Source organism: Centroberyx gerrardi, chromosome 7 (genome assembly GCF_048128805.1).
Source record: "Centroberyx gerrardi isolate f3 chromosome 7, fCenGer3.hap1.cur.20231027, whole genome shotgun sequence".
Classification (NCBI taxonomy): Eukaryota; Metazoa; Chordata; class Actinopteri; order Beryciformes; family Berycidae; genus Centroberyx; species Centroberyx gerrardi.
This window is the reverse complement of record NC_136003.1, coordinates 28,883,908-28,905,637: the sequence shown is the minus strand read 5'-3', so window position 1 is coordinate 28,905,637 and position 21,730 is coordinate 28,883,908. Positions and strand designations below refer to the sequence as shown.

The following is a 21,730-nucleotide window of genomic DNA, read 5'->3' as shown; positions in this document are numbered from 1 at the left end:
GAAAAACAGAGACACCCTGGTAGATCATTGGCTCCGACGCTCCATGCTAACACTTTAGCATAAACTATGTATAATACTAACACACTACATTATACACACTTAATGACAGTAGGCCACTAACACTATCAAAAGTAAGAAGAGCGATCTTTTACTAATAAAAAGTTGTCAGTGGTTTTTATTATGTGGCCTGTAGATTTTGAAAAATATCTTTAACTCAATATAGGTTTACGTACAGGCTTATTTTTTTTTTAACTATTTCAGGTGAGCAACCAGGTATTTATACGCTGCGCAGTGATTTTTAGCTGTAGGCTAAATAGTCTCTGCTATAATGCAATTACTACAAATATTCATTTTCTAACTTCTGAGATAATGCTAGTTGCCTGGTGTCACTCTACACAGTGTATGTCAAAGTGTTAGCATGGAGCCTACTATCGCTCAACATAGTGTATGCTAAAGTGTTAGCATGGAGCATCAGAACCAATGATCTACCAGGGACACATGGATGATTTTGGTGTCTATGTTGTCATCACATAACCGGTAAGTTGACCAACTGGCCAATCTCCCAAAAAAACGTTCCTGTATTCCTTCAACGGTTAGGGTTGTTGGGGAATGAATGTAGTCAACGGAATGTCCTCACAATTATAGTAATACAAACATGTGTGTGTGTGTGTGTGTGTGTGTGTGTGTGTGTGCTTTAGCTACCGGGGGTGGATGCTCCAGGCAGGTGTGGAAGTACTTTGTCTGGTCAGGCTTCACACGCTTCAGCGCCACCCGGGACTCCCCTATGAACTCATTATGAGTCAACTTATCCTCATCACACACTGACAACCTGCCAGAGAGAGGGGAGACGGAGAGGGTGAGTGTGCCGAGAGATAATGACAGGAGAGAGGGAAAACTGAGAAGAGAGGGATGAGCGGACGAGAGCTCAACGGGCGGAGCGGGACACCGACACTGCCAGGTGAGGGGTTCAGTTCCCTGCGGTTGTGGTTTGTTTTGTCCGATCAAAGCTGTGTATCAAAGGAAGTGACAACATTAACTTTGGAACAAAGTGAGAAATGGCCAGTGTCACGACAATTTAGCTAGTATCATGTATTTCCCATGATCTTTTGTGTGTGTTTTTATTGTGTTTTGTGTGTTTTTATTCAAGTTATTGTTATTTTCTCTTCCATAAAGGACCACATAACACTAAGCTGTGCTATCCTCTGGGGTCAAATATATATTTATCTTTTATAAGTAGTTTTCTATGTTTTTTCTCCGTACTTGAATCTTTTTTTTTTATTATTTATTACTTTGCACACAAATCACAGCTTTGATCCAATTATTGTTGAATTTTTCAGTTAATGTTTAATATTTTCTTATTTTCATCTATTTCCGTGTCTGTTTAGACTATTTTATTCAATCATGGCATATATTTATTCATGTATCTATTATATTTTCTGATGCTCCTATTTATTTTCCTTTGCTTCCATTTCCTATTAAATTGCTATTAAAACATTACCCAAATTTGGACCCACATTTTCACCCTAGTGGTTTTCTATCCTACCAATAATTACATTCATGAATATAATCAGCTAGCAGGTAGAGTAGAAAACCAGCAGGATTGTGATATTCAGACCAGGGCTGATTATCAATACGCGTTCTTGTGCGTTCTTGTGTCCTCCGTGACGCGTTTTACGTAATATCTAACCGCCGAAGCACGATTCTAAATCAAAAGAACGACAGGACGGAGGACGGATAGAAACCCCGGAAGTTTCCTTGCCAACCTCAAAATATCGAGGATGCATCGGATGGTGACTTGACCGACGAGAACGAATTGAAAGCCCCAAGATTCACTGAGACAACGGCGAGCAGCGCTGTAGTCTACAGTACAGAGCCGGTTAACAGGTGTGGAAATTACCAACTGTGTCTCTAAATTAATCACACATACGATGGAGGTTTTCATTTCAACCAAACACTGCAGCAGGTGATTCCACTGATAGTTCCTCCTCTCTGGCTGAAGGTGTTAATCTGATGAAGGCCTTTCTGGGCCAAAATGTCAATGGAATGATTTTAATCGTGTAGAACAAGCAAATACATTTATATAGTGAACAAGTGGTGAGATCTGATGGAGCAGACCAGTCAGCCAATCACAGGCCCTGTCAAACTGTCAATCATCATAAAGCAATTCACAGCAATCAAACGGAAAGATGTCAAAACAACACTAATGGTCAGGTACCGAGAAGAGAGAGAGGAAAAAAGTGAAAATGAAAGGTACGTTATTGTGCCAAGGAGGAATACAACATATGTAAAAGGTTGTAGTCTTCTTACATCATGACTGTCAACAACAAAAGGTTAATAACTGGTTGCCACTATCTGCAGCAACACTTGGGACCCCCAAAAAGCACGGGGCGGCTCGAGGTTTAACTCAACCAGAGCAGCTCTGCGTCCGACTTCACCACAGACAACAAACATATTAAAACTGTATGCAGTCACGACACAGTAAGGAGCTTTGGATAAAAGCAAATACAAACAGCATATTAAATGGGGAGGTAAGCATGTGGCAAGATTGAAAGGGAAAGGTTGAGAGATGAGAGTAAGAGAAGGAGGGAATGAACTAGAAAAACTGTCAGGAAAGAGTTGGGCTAAAAATATATATTTTGAATAAAAAGTAACACAGAAAGGAGGAGGTTATGAAGCGAGAAGCAAGGCAAAGACCGAGTGAGAGGGAAACAGGGAGAGAGAAACAGAGCGTGTGTGTTTGTATATATGTGTATGTGTGTGATGTGTGTGTGTGTGTGTGTGTGTGCATAGGTTGGGTGGGGGGTGGGGGGATTGAGGCAGGCAGTGAGTGACCTCTGTGTGCCGGTACGACGCCCCATTGGAATCTACCCAGAATGCATATTTATTATTTATGAATGGAATGAGAAAGATATTGGCAGCCTTTTGAGGCGAACCCGTTCAAAGGGCAGCACCCTGCTTAGCTGCAATCCGGCACATTCTATACCGGAGACAGGGGTAGACACACACACACACACACACACACACACTCATACAAATGAATTCAGGACCCTCGAGATAAACCGCGAAATGACTTTTCTCACTCTCGTTTTCACACTGAAGCGGAGGGGGAAAAGCCAAATCCCCGTAAAACTTGTGAAGGTAGAACCTGGATGTTGGCATGAAAGTCTGAAGGAGCTGTGAAGCACACGGCTGCTCGACTACGATGTTCATGTTTGGGTTGAGCTGCAAATAAAACAAGGGACAACGGACACAAGCAACCACAGAACTTGAATGGATAAAACGGTCATTCCCGTTCAAATCAATGTTCCAGGACGGTCGGAGCGGCGGCCATTTTTATGTGAACCGTTGGCCTAGATTCTGTATAAACTTCATTACGGCAAGTCACTGAGGCGAGAGGTTTTACAGCAAGAACCAAAGCAGCTTCTCTGTCATGGATTGCTAACATGCTAATGTTGACTAGAAGAGCTAGAGAGAGAAGTCCAGTCTGTGATGAAGCTACGTTAGCCTCGTCGCTAACGTTAGCTTTCAGTTGAGCTTTTGACAGTTTGCTAACAGACTCATCTGCACAGTTCTGGCAGCAAGAGAGACAAACTTTACAGCCTTAATGTCCAGACTTGAGTTGTCACCATAGCAACCAACCCTTAAAATTCCATAATTGCCATTTTATACTGTACTAGCCAAATTACCAAAGCAAACAGTGGAAGGACCGTTATATCTCTTCAACTTCTGTGCAAGCAACTCTTAATCAATTGACTGTAAATGTCAACCTAAGCGGTTTCATCACACTGTGTTCGGGCTGCAGTTAGAAAACCAAATATTACACCTAAAATACACTTTTCTGAGTAAAGTGATGCAATAAGCAGGGAAAACACACTGGCGTAACACGAGGGGTTCACATGGGGCCCCCTGCCCCAACCTACCCACCTCACTAAATGGACTGAATGCAATTCGATTTTGTGAATAATGACTACCAATTTTACACTATTGCGCTTTCTTGTGAATATAAATTGAAAATTGTATGGATAATTTTAACATAAGCACCTCTGAAGAATACTTCTAAAACAGATCTGACCATGACTTGTTTATGAATTTATCTAACGTGTTTTGCAACCTCTCTCTATTGCTCACGTGTTTTGTTTTGGGGTTTTTTTTTCTTGTTTTGGGGCACTGCTTTTGTGATGAGGCATCTTAGCTAACAATATTTTCTCCAGACTTCCAAGTTACTGATGCATTGACCAAAAATAAACACATGCCCATGATATATAGTTTGATATTGTCAGAATATAAAGACACTTTCCTTTAAAATGCAGCATGTAGTGCATGTTGCTGGGATTTATGCCAGTGCAGTGGAAAAAAGCCACACAATCAGATGAGATGACTTCCCCCTGTTCTCAACAAGCACTTTCTATCAGAGACTAAGGTAGAGACACACACACACACACACACACACACACACATGAACACAAGGCCCCTGAGATATGCTGCTAAATGTCTTTTTGCACTCTTGTTTTCACCCTCAAGAGGAGGGGGGGAAAGCCCAAAACCCCGGCAAAACTTAGAAACCACTTTCCAGCCGCTGGTTTGCAGTGGATGATCGGCTGCCGGGAGGCCGCACAGGTAATTTTCTGTAGATAATCTCAGGATGAAACCTAGTGCGTCCGCGTTCCTCTCCCTCGTCTTGAAGAGCATTGGAGCGGCGGTGAGAGGCTCTCGCCGCCGCGTTCAAGAGGATATTACTTCAGGAGGAGGAATTATTGCAGCTGAATATCCTTTCGCAGCAACAGTATTTTTAGAGGAACGAGGTCTGCCGGCCAATTAGATAAGACATAAGCACGCGCACACACACACACACACGTACGCACTTTCTCTTCCACACATCCCATATAAATACATGCACAATTACACAGAGGCTTTGCTGCACTTTTAATGCTTCGGTTTACTTCAGAGTCGGGTGAACGTGTGGTGCCTGAGCTCAGTAGTTAAAAGGCTTACGTTGTGGCTTGGGCTATGTAATTATACATTCATAAGTCACACCTCTTTAGGTTGTAGATATGGTCTTCTGGTTGCCTGCAGCTGCTCCTCTGCTGTGGTCTCAATGGTAAACATATTAATTCATCATTAAAGAGTTTAAAAAAACAACAACACACATCTACAGCCCTTTTAAGCGTGATTTCAAACAGCCATACAGCACCAGATATAAAAACATACACACAGGCATCACTGACATAAAAAAATGTTTCCCAGTTATTTACATGACCGTTACTGATGCTTTTGATTGAGCTCCGCTTCAGTCCAAACACACGGTTGTTTTGTTGTGGGAAAGGGAAAGAGAACATTGCAGTAAAGGACTTTTCTTAACTTAAATTTCTTCACCAGGCGCTTGCGAAATAGCAGGTTTCTGTATTGACACTTAAAGTAATCGAAGATGACTATTAGCTTCATATCTGAATGTCAAGGTGTCCCTTTTTAATTGATTAATGGTTATATGTGCAATCAGTCCAGAATGAGAGTCCATCAAACCAGACCCGAGTTCCTCTCTCTCTCTGTCTCTCTCTCTCACACACACACACACACACACACACACTCACACACACACACCTGAGCGTCTTCCTGTGCATGTCCTCCTCTGTGATCCCGACGTACGTGAGCGTCTCATTCCACACTGGATTCAGAGAGTTGCGGATGGTCTTTGTTTTCAGCTTATTGGCCTAAAAGATAGACAAACATTCACAGACAGAAATACAGATGGACAGTGTTAAGCCGCGTTCGAGTGTCTTCCTACTGCTCTCATGTGTGTTTACTCTCTCTCTCTCTCTCTCTCTCCCTCTCTCTCTCTCTCTCTCTCTCTCTCACCTTGCACGCCCCAGGCAGGAGATGCAGTTTGACGTAGGGATCAGATAAGCCGTTGAAGTCCATGGACTTCAGACCCTGCAGAGAAAAACATGTGATGTTGCCATGCAGCCATTGCCTCTCATACTCATGTTGATGTCCGATCACATGGCTGGAAAGGTTACTTGTCTTCCCACAGACTATTGATCGCCTGCTCGAAATTGTAATCAGGAACATTTCACGCACTGCAAGGGTCAGTAATGCAGAATCAAAAATCCCTAGAACATACAGTTAAAAGTTAGACCCAGATAACAGGCAGATATTAGCCTTTTATTAAAAATCAGTCAGTGTGGTTCACCTCAGTTTGTTTGATTACATATTTATTGTGGAATTGATCAATACTATACTGCCTGTCTATGGGAAGAACTTAACCTGAATTGATTCTAATGCGGCATTTTGATCTGATTCTGAAGTATACAGTAGTGGTACTAGTCTGGGTTTCAGTGGAGAGTTTTAGTGTCCCATGATGGTCTAAATGCTGTTTCAGAGGCTTTTCCACCCTGACAAGAATACAATTCTGGGAGAAACACTGACGCTATGTAACTTATAGAATTTTTTTGTCATGAAAAGGGCCAAATCATAATAATGTAAAGATAATGACTATCAGCACAAAGTATCGGGTATATCAGAGCCATCAATCAACAACTATTGGTATCAGTATTGACATTCAAAACCCCTTATCAGTCGAACCTTAGTTAAAAGAAGTGTTAGCACTATGACATACAACCATAATCATTAGGGGTGTCACGATTCTCCAAATCCACGATTCGATTTGACTTTTGATTTTAAGGTCACGAATCGATTCGATTTTCGATTTAAACTTTTTTTTTTCAGCTCTGACGGCTATGCCATTGTTAGACTGTCGAATCTTGATTTGTAAAGATCAACAGATCATTGGTTTTATGCCCTGACAACTGTCATGTACATTTTCAAATTCTTCTTTAAAAAGATGGTATCAAGTGTGATATAACTGCCATATTTTTTTTTGGAATGTACCACATTAAGGCCATATGGTCAAATTTTTTCGAAGTTTTTCCATTTAAAAAAACACAACTTTCCCTTTAATTTGGTACCAAATACATGGCAAGGTGATTCAGGGCGTCTCCTTACTGAAGTGTCATTCACAGTATGACAACAAAACAGATTCTTCCTATCTTGGCTAACGATAAGCTTTCAAAATACATACAAAACCTCCAGCGCTTCAGCCCACACAGTAATAAGATCAGACAATAATAGTCGCCAAACAAATATGGAAAAAGTCGCCAAACTTATATGGATAAAAGTCGCGGCGACCCGGCCGGTCCGTCTGCGGCGGTGAGAGCAGGCAGGTCCCGCTGTTTAGTGAAGGTGTCTTGTGTCTTGTTTTATCGAGCAAGAACAAGCGATTTCGATCAAAAGACTTCAACTCACAATGTCTTCGTAACTTTCCACTACATACGGCGGGTCAGGTTCTGTCTCACAGCACAATCTGACAGCTTCCAGAAGGTTTTAAAAGCGTGATGCTTAGCCGGCGAAGCCATTTTATAGATCTAACGTTACCGGTGGAGGGCGATTAAACCCGTCTCAGTGTCACCAGATATACAGTATATTCTGGTTCCGGTTCATCGATGACAACTTGAAGTATATATAAAACAAAGCTGATAACTTGATTTTCAGTTTTTGGCACATTTAAAAATGACGAGCGCTCTTGGGCGCTATAGTGAAATATAGAACGGGCGCTCTCTAGTAGCTACGCTGTGTCGTCATTAAAATGTTGGGTTTTTTTCTTCAGACGTGCAAGTAGGCAGGGGTGGAGAGAAAAAAACACTGGGAGAATCGCGAACCTGCTTGTGATTTCAAAGGTCAAAATCGAACGCTCATTTCGATCGATTTTCGATTTAGAATCGAAATCGTGACACCCCTAATAATCATGCAGTGTTTCTCCATACCAGCCATTGTTCCCCCTTCTATTCTTCTTCTATCTTTTTAAAAAAAATATGAACCAGATCACAACTAACCATTTGTGTAATCTGATTACTGCAAATCCATTCCATGTAATCCATTATCCCCCATCCTTTACTGATCGCCTTCGCCCATGTGAATACGCCATCGGTTCTGTTATGCGAGGCGGGAGTGTAAAGACTCTGCAGACTGCAGCCTAAACTCAAAGAGACAGACGCCTGGATGACTTTCTGCAGATGGCCGGGGGATTAAATAAAAGACTTCAATGTGGAAATGTTTCTCGGCTGGAGAGATCGCTCTCAACGGCTGGATCTCTTGACCTCATCAACCGAAGCCAGACCGTCATGAGAAATTGCTCCTAAATTTCTTGCAACAGCCTTGACATTTGCAGACGGAGCGCCGCCAAGATGGCATTCTTTTTTTCTGTTGATGTTTTTTGCTATGGTACATTCAGAGAGAGAGAGGGAGAGAGAGAGAGAGAGAGAGAGAGAGAGAGGGAGAGAGAGAAAGTGGTGTGATGGTAAAGAAGTCCCAGAGGCAAAATGCAATCTCATACATGACAGAAGACAGATGCATGAGGATAATGCATGTTGTGGATACACTGGGCCAGTTGAAAGTCCATTTGGCCTCCTTGTATTGCATGTGAGTGTGTGTGTGTGTGTGTGTGTGTGTGTGTGTGTGTGTGTGTGTGTGTGTGTATTCTCTTCACAGATATGCGCAGGGAATGCAACTGTCCCTTAAGGCTTTTTGCGTGTTGGACGGCGTTATCTCGACTCTCTTTTCAAGTTGTAAGGTAGACAAAAGTTAACCAATGACCATGAAATCTTCTTCTTCTTCTTCTTCTTGGTGTGTTTGTAGTTCAGAAGTCTTCACCGGCTGCAGGCGTTCCTCCATCATCAAAGAAAGTACCAGCACAGCAGGCGGTGGAGGATTAATCCACCAATCCAGGCTTGAAACTGCTTCCTTCCTTACTACCGCAAAAAAAAAAAACGAGCAGTTGCCAGGAGGGAGAAATCATTAGCGTACAAGGAGGTACTACAATAAAGAAAACACTTGAGGAAATGAGGGATACAAAGTATACTGACAGCAGGTGTTAGGATAATCTCCTCTGCCCCAAGATAATACAGCAATTCCAGTCACTATTTGTATTTCCCACAGGCTCGTGCTTTTATCATGTTTCCCTTTCTTCTATTGTTCCACTATATAAGTTTGTTGGTATAACCTTACCCCACCATTCCCCTATGGAAATGTTAATGATCACGTTAACATGCGCACAAAAATGTAATTGTATTTAAGGCGACAATGTGAGTAAGACAGGACTCATATGATTAGGTTTGTGTGATTACACATATGAGAAATGCTCTGGTTTTACTGGCACTAATAGAGACCAGTCAAAACATGGATAACAATATTAATAATATATATATTTATAACAACATTCATACACAGAATGCAACTCAGAGTGCTTTACATAAAATAAATGGATTAAAACAGTTACAAGCAAAAGCAAAATTTTCAAGCATCTGTCTAGTAAAATTACATTAAAAAAGAAAGAAAGAAAGATAGATATAGGTATGTAAGGCTATACGACTTCTCAATCGTCGTCTTGGAACATGGGAACGAACCTCTATGTACCTTAAAGGTCCCATGTTCTACATTTTCCAGTGTTTTATTTTATGTCTTGAGGTCCATTAAAAGCTGTTTGTGTGGTGTCATGAACCAAAAACACTCTCAATCCATTTTCCATTCAATCATTTTCAAAAACAGGCTGTTTCTGTCGCTGTGCCTTTGAGGCTCATTAATATTAACGACCCCTCTGTTCTGATTGGCTAACCGTTTCAAGAGTGAAACACCGCGGCCTGGCGGCTACAGGTAGGGAAAACTCTCCAGTAATAAACAATGACAACCGCTCAACCGCTTTGAAAAAAACACTTTGTTAGTCTATTATTTCTTACAGAAATGATAATGAGCGAACCTTTGTGACGCCACAAAGTTACGGAAGTCCAAACGGCTCGTTTAGAGGCTCGCTTTTCTAACATGGATTGTGTGGATTTAGTTGGCGACCGTGCGTTTTGATGCTTTCACCATGTTTAGATAGACCATCCAACTCCTTTATAATCACAGAGGCAAGGGGAATCCTGTTTTACACCATATGGGACCTTTAAAGGTTCATATTTACAGGAAGACGACCGAGGCTTTCAGTCATGCGTCTCTCTTAACACTTGTAGGATCGCTGCCAAGGCACACTGACACAGTTGGGCCAGCGTGAGACTGAAGACACTACTACACTTTATGTGTTACGTGCAGCTGTTGCAAGGCGCGTCGGTTAGGCATGACCAGGTTGCATCTGGCCAATGAGAGCGCCCCCTCCTGGTGCGTTGTCTCTGCTGCTTCTAAATGTCCCTCCCTCAGAGCCTGCCGCATGTCTGAGGCCACTCAGGTCATCCAGCCTGTCAGACAGGCCTTGTTCTGTGTAGCTCAGTGTGGACATTTACATTTCAGACATTTATCTGACACTCCTATCCGGCGGGTCTTCAAGCATGGCACCAAACACACCAGGGTTAGAGGTTCCATTTCCACCGGGACCCCCCCCCATACAAAGACATGTGCACAAGGGGCTTAAATGTCATACAGCATGTTATATTACATTATGTAATGTGTAGGAAGCGAAGCAGCCGGGAACACATGGGAGGAAGCTGCTGTACTGTATGAGAAGCCCCTCCGAGCCATTCCTACTTCACCATGTGGAAGCAGGCGGAGGAGAACACAGCAGCAGCCAGAACAACTTAATGTAATCTAGAGCTTCCTGCTTACCTTGGCCCGGAGCACAGTGCAGTGCAGCTCGCTGGAGCTCGGCTCGTAGCGCAGCTCAAACTCCAGCGTTCCCAAGGCAGCTGGGGAGGGGAAAAAAAAAAAAACCGCTTAGAAAGCAGCAAAGACAGATAATTATGATAAATCAGAAAAAAACATGATTTATAACACCTGTCACATCAGTAGACAGAAAAAATGACTGTTCAAAATAAATTGTCAACATAAATTGAATGCGTGCAACAGACCACAGACATGTGAAACACACCATGCATTCAGAGGGTGAAAATCCCATTTAGTCAACCAGCACTTGTCACATGAATCTGAACAGAGCACATCACACGTTAACGGCAAATCCTCTTAAATGGAGAGCAACCACATTCATCAGGGCTTGTGACACTCATGCATACATATAAACATGTGCATACCACACACACACACACACACACACACACACACACACCGGGGCTGTCTCAACCTATACACAAATTGATGTTCTTCCAATGCAGTTATATAAGATGCTACATATTTTTCACAGGGATTGTAACTATTTTAAGCAATATATGCTCACCGATATCAACAAACCACTGATTATACAATACACAATTGTCGCTGTCTTGTAACTCCAGATTTAGTGATTTACATGTTTTAACTTTAATTGAAGGATTACATGCTCCTCTATCTTCTCTATGAGAAAATTCTACAATCCTTGGGTTTATGAAACCTTTTCAAAAAGCAGTTATATAAACTCAAACCTGCACGGTCGTCAAGCTAAGAACAAGGCTGTTCTTCCTATAGCTCCTGAAAAGTTGACATTTTGGAGACACAAGAAACAGGAGCCGGGGCTTTTAACTGAAGCCAAATTCCTTGTATGTGTTGCATACTTGGCCAATAAAGCCTGATTCTGATTCAAGGTTTTCAATAGCGACATGCTGTACTGTAAACAACTACAATATGCTGTATAAACCCTGCATAATAGTGGCTAGTGGCGATTTACTGCATTTAAAAAAAAATGAAAAATCAGGATGCAGTTTACAATTAAAGAACAAACAAAGTAAAGACAGTTGCCGTTGAGGAAGACAGGCTCACTCCTATCTGAAAGGTTGCTGGTTTGACTTCCGACACCATCCAGAGGCTGTTGGTATCACACCTCCAGTACCTGCCCAAGTGCCCTCGAGCAACACACTGATCCCCCAAGTTATTGCACTGCAAACAAAACCTGCGCTCTGACTCTGGAGGCTATGAGAGACACAGGAAGATGAATTCCAGCTGCCTTGCAAAAACTGACAAAATTACCTTCATCTTAATATGCTTTTCTGAGAGCAAATGGATAAACAAGACTCACTATAGCTTAGAGCTATTTCAAGAAACAGCCTCTTGATAGCGCTGCTGCAGTCATAAAACACACCAAAAAAAACAGAAGTTTATGCAAGTTTTCCAAATTCTGATGCTTCTGCTTCTGGTTCTGCTCGCCCACGTTGACTCGCAGCCCTGGGCAGAGTCACACCGGCTCGCTTTAACATGTCGGGAAAAGCTATTCAGCACAAATAAATGGAATCTGGCCCGGACCTAAGATCATCCATCACCATTTTTAAGACGTCAGTGCAAAAGTAGAACCGGTCTGTAGTGATGAAATCTGAGGGGGTGGAAAAAATAAAAGTCTCCATGGGGAATCACTTATGCGCATAGACAGAAATCTGGGGAGAAAAAAGCCTCTGTGTTAAAAAGTGTCTTTTATGTTTCATTGGGGCGCAGTTCTTTAGCTACATGAGACAGAGCAGTGGAAAGCTTTGACGGTTTTGTTCCTCCCCCGGGCCGTCCCTGCTCCGATGAATCAGAAACCCCTCATTATTGAGAGACAAAAGAGGAATTCATCAAACGCTAATTGCAAAACAAATCAGATAATAAGTGTATGTTAACGAGGAAAACAAAGCCCATAGAAATCCCAATTAATCTTTTGGTCTGGAGTGCATCAAAATCGCTCCGGAGGACAAGAACGCGTCAGAAGGCGGCCCAAGACAGAAGAAAAAAGTGTCGACCGAGGCAAACCGTCGCTTGATGTTGTTTATGATGATTCTCTCTCATCAGACACGTTGCTACGGAAGCGACCGTGGGGAGTTTAGAGGAGCGGTCACTCGACGTTTCTCCTTTACATCCCTGCAAGCTGATCCTTCTCCTTCTAGAAGATGATGCAGCGGCTTCCACTGAACCACAGAACATACAAGCCCTTTCTCTTTTAGTTTAATTAAACATATTTTAGAAGTCCAAAGATAAATCATGTTCTGGTGGCAGTCGGTGCTATTGTCTTGGGTCTGTTGCCTCATCAAAGACCCCCAGTGTCTCTGATACAGACTATACCAGACTAAGTTTGGAAATAGTCTCATTAAAAGACACAGGGGTGTTTCTGGGGTTTTGTGTGCACTGCATTATTAATGTTATTTTCATACGCAGACATGAATAACTTATTAGTCATTTCTCCTGATTGAACTCGGTTGGGACATTGGTAGCCATTTGTATCTACCTTTAAACTCTGGCTGGTTAGATAAATTAGACCCTTGAGTCATTCTGCCCACATTCTTTCCTCCATACTGACTCACTGAGTCAGTGCTCCAACTTTATGAGATACACTACCAGTCAAACGTTTGGACACACGCATCTTTCTTAATTTTTACTATTTTTCACATTTTAGAATAATAGCAAAGACATCAGAACTATGAAATAACATAAATGGAATTATGCAGTGACCAAAAAAAGTGTTAAACAAATCAAAACTATCTTATATTTTAGATTCTTTAAAGTAGCTGCCCTTTGCCTTCATGGAAAGGCATAGGCTTTGGAAAGAAATTCATACATAGGATCAACTTCACTATTTATATTTGTCTAAGGAACAAATGTCAAGCATTTAAGCAGAAGCCTTTAGATCAAAATGGCTTCAAGAGAATGAAAAACACAGAACATTCAATCAGGTGTGTCCAAACTTTTGACTGGTAGAGTACACTAAAGTAAAAAAGCAGAGAGAGCCTGACAATAAGAGTCTGTTGATGTTAACCAGGCTGATCTAATCACTAGATCACCCTGAAGAAGACAGCCTGCCTGTTACAAACTTGGTTTTGGACAATAAATTTTGTTGCATCGGAGCTGTGAGTGTGTGGCGACGTTTTTCATTTTGATTAATTCTGCTCCTGTCAGCCAGAACCGACACTGCTGTGCGTTTCCACTTCTTCTTTTTCGACTCCTAGTTTCTTACCAACATCAAAACTGAGTAATGCACTGCAACATCACACTGGTGTTAAAAGTAAAAGGTAAGTGATTAAATAAGAGAGGTCATGCATGGCCTCTCGAGTCAGACTCCAGATCAGAGAGCATATGTTGGTACAGAGGCAATTAATGTTCAAGCTGCACCAGGTAAGCTTTTACACTCGTCTTATCAGCCTGAAAGAGAAGAGCGTCCCATCGCCACTAATTGAGACACTCTAGATTAGTTCCTATTTGCATAAATCAGGCTTCTCAATACTCCACAGGGCAGAGAGTGTGCAGGTTCTGGTAAGTTCTGGGGTCAGTGTGGTCACCTGTGGTTAAATCTGCTCCGGAAGTAACGAATCAAAACTCCAACTCCTTTTTCACACACATTCAATTTCTTTTCCTCTCTCCTTCTGTATGACGTTCTCCGTCTCTCTCTCTCTCTCTCTCTCTCCCTCTCTCTCGCTCGTCCTCTCTCCCTCTCATTCTTCCTCTCTCACTCTCGTTCTCCTTCTCTCATTCTCCCTCTCTCTCTTGCCCTCTCCCTCTGTCTCCCCCTCCCTCTCTCTCATTCTCCCTCTCTTCCCCTATCTCCCTCGTTCTCCATCTCTCCCTCTCTCTCTTGCTCTCCTCCCTCAACTCGAAAATCCCAAACTGTCTCCTAAACAGCAGTGAGTGAGCGCTCCGTCCAGAGAGATCTGGACTCACCGACGACGGCTGAACCTCTTCACCTCCTCCACCTCACCACACAATAAGAAGAAGACACTTTGTTTACTGACAGCACCTTACAGGATTTCTGGGTAATGAAGTCAAACAGTTGGCTGCTATGTGGGGCCGCCAACGAGCGAAGTTGCCTAGTGCAGCGTTAAAGAGTGACTAAACCCAAATCTGTGGTGAAGCCTGACATTTAACGGTGTAAAGTAAGGTATTGAACTGGCCATCTGCTATTGGCTGATCTTTGGTGCCAGGTGATGTCACCTTCTATAGCCACAACAGGTGGTGACATCACTTGGCACCAAAGATCAGCCAACAGCAGATCTTTGATCCAGCACCAGTGGAAACAAGGGATGTGTGTATCACCTTAATCCACCAAGCACACACACACACACACACACACATCATGCTCAAGCAACAGCCAGGCTCTAGGCAGCCTCTCTCTGCACCCATACTCTTTATACAGATGCGTACACATGCACCGCATTACACACACACACACACACACATGCGAACAGCCAGGCTCAAGGCAGCCTCTCTCTGCACCCATACTCTATACAGATACGTACACATGCACCGCATTACACACACACACACACACACACACACACACACACACGAACAGCCAGGCTCAAGGCAGCCTCTCTCTGCACCCATACTCTATACAGATACGTACAATGCACCGCATTACACACACACACACACACACATGCGAACAGCCAGGCTCACTGCAGTCGTCACTGTCCGAGCTGTTGATCTCCACCGAAGTGTCCATGCTGCTGGTGAGCGACAGCGACCCGCCGCCGCCCACGGCTCCTCCGTGGGGCAGCAGCGGGGACAGGAGGCGGGCGCCGCCCATGCCGGAGGCCACGCCCCCGGGGCTGAGGACCAGCGGGGAGCCGGTGGGGTTCGGGGAGACGGGGGTGGGGGAGGTGGGGGACAGGCGGGGGAAGTAGGCGGAGATCTGTCGGATGGGTCTGATGGGGCCGGGGCAGACGTCAATGGCCATGTGTTCCTGGATGGAGATGCTGAGTTTCTTTCCTCTACGCACCGTCATAGAGTCTGGAGGAGAGGAAGGAGGAGTGGGGGAAATGCAATATGTCAGTGACACACTAATCTCTCATGATTAATGTCAACATTAGCTATGTTTACATCCGACTCTCAAGCGAATTTTGAAACGTCACAATAAATAAAATTACATGCGTTTCCATCAGCTGGGTTGAAGTGAACAAATGGGCTTCCTGGACGTAGAATGACATCAAAGTCATCGTTATTATCCCATCATTTCTTTAGCAACAAAAAATGTTTCTGCCTCAAGAAAGCTTAAAACTTTTTTGTGATATTGAGGAAATTATATTGAAATGTGTCATTTGCATTCAGTTTTTCTACTTTGATACATTTTTCAATTTCATTCCATTTAACTTTTAGAGAAACACAAACAAGAGAAAGACGCAAACAATGTTTAGTCATCAATTAAAACATTCACCAAACATCAGTTGCAACATTCATATTTAAAGTTAATCAGGTTCTTAATCAGATGCCAAAGCAACCAAAGCTTCAGACCTCAGGATATGCTGCAACTGGTTCCAGGTACATGGAGAGCAAAGCCAGTTCTGAGTGGCTCTGATAAATACCAGCTCTCCAGTCAAGAAGCGTCATAAGATATATTTTGGGGAAGAGCTTTATAAACAAATAGAAACTAGTCTGTAAAGTGGAGCTAATTGTCAATTTAACCTCATATTCTGTAGATTCTGGAGTCAAAGTAATTCCAAAGTGAGAAAAACCATTTAGATGAAATTACTGTTGTGGAGTAATACAGCAGAATACATTTGCAATCTGTCACAAATGACGTTCCCATCATGAAATTACACTCTCAAATGCGAAGTTAAAATGTAATTTCTATAGTTGCACTATAATTATATACTGTGATCCTTTCTTTAACCCGTTGGGATGTGCATAATTTGAAACGAGTTTAATTTAACATGCATGACTAAGCAAGAACGCATTTTCCCATCGCATCATTTGCTCAGTCAGGAAACGCTTGTCATGAAATTGAAAAAATTTACTGTAACAGAGTGCTATTAGAGTTTTGTTTGGCAGTGAATGAGAGACAGCAGTCAGACTATGAAGTTGGAAGACAGTCTTACTGACAGGTGGTCTCTGCTTTGACTGGACGGATGCAGCATTTTAACTTCTCTCTCATGCACACACCCCAAACACACACACACACACACACACACACACACACTCAATTGTGCCATCCTCCAGAGTGCTGGCAGTGCTGACCTGCTGAACTGATGAACGCCTTCTGCCAGCTCCCAGAAAGTGCTGGCAGTAATGAAGGTCTAATACCATAATGCCACTAATCACATCATCCAAACTAATGAAAATGGATATCAAACACGATATGATCTGTGTGTGCCTGGGATAGAGGCTGTGAAAGACAGAAGAATCTGTCGTATAATGAGGGGAATACGTTGGGTTTTCATGTCTGCCGGGGCCGGAGAGACGAAGCTGTTTGACAGATAAAGTAGGGCTAATTCAAATGAGGAATGCATTGATCCAAATTGCATTTATTACAGTTGTAGTGATTTGTAAAGCAGATATTGGATTATCAGCTTCAGGCTTTTGACTTTGGCTCATCCCATAAGTCCTAACATCCACTTTTTTTAAAATCTTTTTATTTGAGGTTCCTCTTGCTTTTTACATTATCCAAGTGCATATACAGAACCAATCTTTTTTCATTCTTTACAACAAATACAATGACGGCAACAACAGCAGGAATAACCGCTCCAGTTCACATACCTACATGCATAATTGACAAAAACAAGAGTCCAACACACACAGGAAAAAAAGACCAAAAAAAAGGAAAGGACACACATTAGGCTTCAACAGGCATACGGCTGCAACAAGAGAGTTGGCAACAAATAACTCCGAGACCTTTAATACGGTGGAAGAAAGTTCAGCCCAGAGGGATCTACTGCATTTATGATGAATCGTTTCATATTGTCATGCAAGGTATATCTCAATTTCTCCAAAGGTAGAGTTTTTATCGACTTTCTTAACAGACAAAAACAACTGAAAGTCAAGTCATGACACTCTGGCTCCTCTGCTATGGCACAAAAATGTTGATGTACTGATGGGACACAATTTTGGGAGTTTGACTAGCTGTGGCAGGTGAGCACCTAGGGGGCAAAAGTCAATTTACCACTTGTAGTGTCTCTAACCTTGTCAGGCTGCCATGTGTTACAGCCTGTTACAGAAGGGAAGGTGCAGCTCTTTGCTTCAGTGAAACTCTGTTTTGAAGATTTGTGTTTGAAGGGCAGACCTTGTAGCAACTGATAATATAATAAAATGTCTCTCTAAATGGGTTGAAAATGTAATAAAAGCTGTTACTGCAGTAAATTGCTGGTGAGTGGAATAATATCACACTATTATATTAACTGAGACAGAGTGCAACATATTCTTAACAGATGATGTAATAATCATGTTTAATTATTATACATAATATTGAGTTATTACATTATTCTTACTGTCACCAGTTATCACATTATTAATCAATACTATAATTGCATCATCAGTTAAAATATGTTACACCCCTTATGAATTAATAAACACCAGCTAACCATGTGATCTTATTACATTATCCAGCAGTTCATAGGTTTCTTACATTTTCAACCCATTTAGAGTGACATTTTATTACATTTTGATGAGTTATTGTGTTATCTATTACATTATTACTTTATATATATATATTATAACATATTTTAGGGGCGTTGCTGCAGTCAAACACAGATAGTAAACAGAACCTGTCTAAAGTCAATGGCCATGTTTCAGTGTAGAGGCAAAAAAACACTTCAGGCCAAGACTGGTTGGTAATTTAAAGCAATCAGTAAATTACTACTTTCAATTTTCAGTAATCAGCCCATGCAGATTATTTTTAGGAGTAATCTGCCCGACACCGGAGCCAGTTCTATTCAGCCCATGGCTAGAAAGTCACAGCAGTGGCGTGACAGTAAGTTAGCTCGCTGCTACGGTTCCACATTAAAGCATTAATGCTGCGAAGAGATGTTAGGATGCTTCACTGTCAGGAAGTTTCCAGCGTTAGATTTCAAGCCACAAATGATCCCGAATGGACTATCTCATGAACTACAGTGATGTGGAAAGGGAACACCAATAGGTTTGCCTAATAATCTTTGCAATATTCATAATTGAAAACAAACAGACATATTACAACTGACCTTTCCTGTGCTTTTGTCTCTATCTGTTTTACAGTAATGTGGGCATTATCATTCCAAACATAGATTGTGTAACAGAAAATTGACAAATTAACATTTTCTCTTTCTCTCCCTCTCTCTCTCTCCCTATCTCTCTCTCTCTCTCTATGTCTCTCGCCCAGCTGAAGTCTTCTCTGCCACAGTCTGAGTCATCAGGGTAAACAGTTGCAGTAAGTACTGTACCTTGGATGACTGCTGCGCTCCACGCTAAACTGACTGCATGTGTTTAATGTAATGTAATAATTCAATGTGTTTAATCCGTCACTGCTGGACTCCTGATGTTACTGAACACACACCCGCTTTTTACTTTTCATGTTTTTTCATATTTTCTATACTGAGTCAGACACAATTTCAACCCTACGCCGGCCTCATGGTCTGCAGGAAGCTGACAGCAGGTGTTTAATGAATGTGTGTGTGTGTGTGTGTGTGTGTGTGTGTGTGTGTGTGTGTGTGTGTGTGTGTGAGTGTGTATGAGAGAGAGAGAGGGAGAGAGAGAGAACGTCATACAGAAGGATAGAGGAAAAGAAATTGAATGTGTGTGTGAAAAAGATAGAGATTGGTTATGCATGTGTTGTATTTGAGAGAGTCTGACAGAGAGAGAGATAGAGAGGGAGAATGAGACAGAGTGAGAGAGAGAGAGAATGAGAGAGAGAGAGAGAGAACAAGAGAGAGGGCAGGAGAGAGACAGTGAGAGATGGAGAATGAGAGAGAGAGAGAGAGTGAGAAAGAGGGAGAGATGGAGAACGAGGGAGAGAGGGGAAGAGAGGGAGAATGAGAGAGAGGGAGAGAGCAAGAGAGAGAGGGAGAGAGGGAGAACGAGAGAGTGAGAGAGGAAGAATGAGAGGGAGAGAGGACGAGCGAGAGAGAGGGAGAGAGAGAGCGAGAGAGAGTGAGAGAGGGAGAACGAGAAAGAGAGAGGGGGAGAGAGAGAGAGAGAGACGGAGAACGTCATACAGAAGGAGAGAGGAAAAGAAATTGAATGTGTGTGAAAAAGATAGATAGAAGAAAGATAGATTGGTTATTTATGTGCTGTATTTGAGAGAGTCTGAGAGAGAGAGAGAGAGAGAGGGGGAGAGGGGGGGGAGAGAGAGCGAGTGAGAACAAGAGAAAGTGAGAGAGAGAGAGAGAGAGGTTGTGTCGCAGCATGGTGCAGAAGGGAAGGCTGTGAAGTGAATGGACTGAAAGACCCGCCAGGCGAAACCAAGTTTAACAACCGCTGTGCTGCAAAGACACTGGAAGACTGGATACTTCCCATATTCCAAGATGGTGACGCCCACATACACACTGCTAAACAAATCCAAAGGAGGTTTCATCAACATCAGGATGAAGTCAAACTCCTTCCAAGACTTCCACTCAGCAGATCTGAACATCATTTAACCAGAAATAGATTTCCACCTCCTCCATCCCTCAAAAGAACTGGAGGCTTTCCTTCTCAAAGAAATCCACTGCAGGATGACAGCAGGACAAGGAGGACTGGAGGAGGACTGAAGCGGGTCCAACCCTTTATTAGATACATGATATTCATATATTGTTAGATGTTTGTGTTATTTTGTCCACCACCTATCCTGAGCTTAGTGATATTTTTCTTTCCTTAGCCTTAGGACTTGTAGCTTTCTTGCTATTTAAAGTGGTAATCCACGAGAATCAATTTTTAAATTTTGTTTCCATCTCTGAGGCTGGCTTTGACATTTCATGAAATAAGCAAAATGTCTTAAAATGCAAATAATGTGTTTGCTGCACAAAATGTGAGAGAAATACGTTTCCCCACCATGAAAGGATTACACGAAGGACCAGGCCAGACCGGGTCAGGCCTGCCCCTTTGCAGAGATTTTTTTATGCTATAACATATTGTATATGATATTTAAATGCTAAGTCCATCCCAAAAATATTGTTCAATTAAATCAAATACAAGTCCTATAGGCTATTTATGATTGACTTACATTTAGACCTGTCACTTTTGAGTTTTCAATGAAGTTGGTATGAAGGGTTAGGTGATACCGCCACTCAAGAGTGCGCGAGTCGGCCTGCTAGTAGACTAGATCCTGCAATTCTAACTTTTTTAAATTGAAACTATATACTAGGGATATTCCTTGCCAGTCACGTAGATACATATGACATGAGAAAATAGAGGCATGAATTCCCCAAAGAAAAACCACGGCACTCCGTCTGCAGGTACAAAAATGTAAAAAGCCTTTATTATAATGGCTACATATTAAAAACGGTGACTAACGCGTATCGACCAAGAACTGGTCTTCGTCGTCTTCTGTTGTTTTTTTTAAGGAAAGAGCTGTACAATAAATAATTTTTCTCTGATCCATTTCTCTTATTCTCATTCGTATCCTCTGTGTGTTTTTAATAACTCTTGTTCCTGTTCTTATTGCCTGTCCATGGGGTGTCTGTCATTAAAACAAGCCGTTCAAGCCACATGGTCCCTACAAGCGGTCTTCACAGTCCAAAAGCGGTCCTGACAGAACACAAGGCTTGATTTCATTTGGAAGAAGGCCTAGATGCCAAAACCATGTCCCAGAATGGATCCAGTTTGGCTGTGAGTAACTGCATCCTGAGGATTTAACAAGAGAATGAAAACCTGGTGCAGCAGCAGAGACAGCAGCACAGTCAGCAGTGTATTACTGCAGCAGGGATGAGGAGGAACGGATTACATGTTACGGCATTACCATAATCTGATTTTTAAAATCTGGTAACTGTAATGTGTTAGAGTTGCTGACAGAATCACAGTAATCAGGCGACATGTATTTTTTTTTAAAAAGCGCATTTGAATAGCCGTTAATTCACTTAACCTTAAGGAATAGTATCAGGCATATCTCTACATATCTGGGGACAAAGACTGATGACTGACAAGA

The 21,730-nt window shown here is 42.2% G+C and overlaps 1 protein-coding gene across 1 annotated transcript in view; it reads right to left on the bottom strand.

The window, feature by feature from the left end:
• doc2a (double C2-like domains, alpha) overlaps positions 1-21,730 on the bottom strand; it is a 108,945-nt gene that overhangs the window by 30,460 nt on the left and 56,755 nt on the right. Inside the window, exons 3-7 of the mRNA XM_071894630.2 lie at positions 15,322-15,654; positions 10,645-10,724; positions 5,854-5,928; positions 5,599-5,708; positions 703-829 (exon numbers count right to left, since the gene is read on the bottom strand). Of these exons, the coding sequence (XP_071750731.1) occupies positions 703-829; positions 5,599-5,708; positions 5,854-5,928; positions 10,645-10,724; positions 15,322-15,649 (720 nt within the window). The 5' untranslated portion in view covers positions 15,650-15,654. The remainder of the gene's footprint in view (positions 1-702; positions 830-5,598; positions 5,709-5,853; positions 5,929-10,644; positions 10,725-15,321; positions 15,655-21,730) is intronic.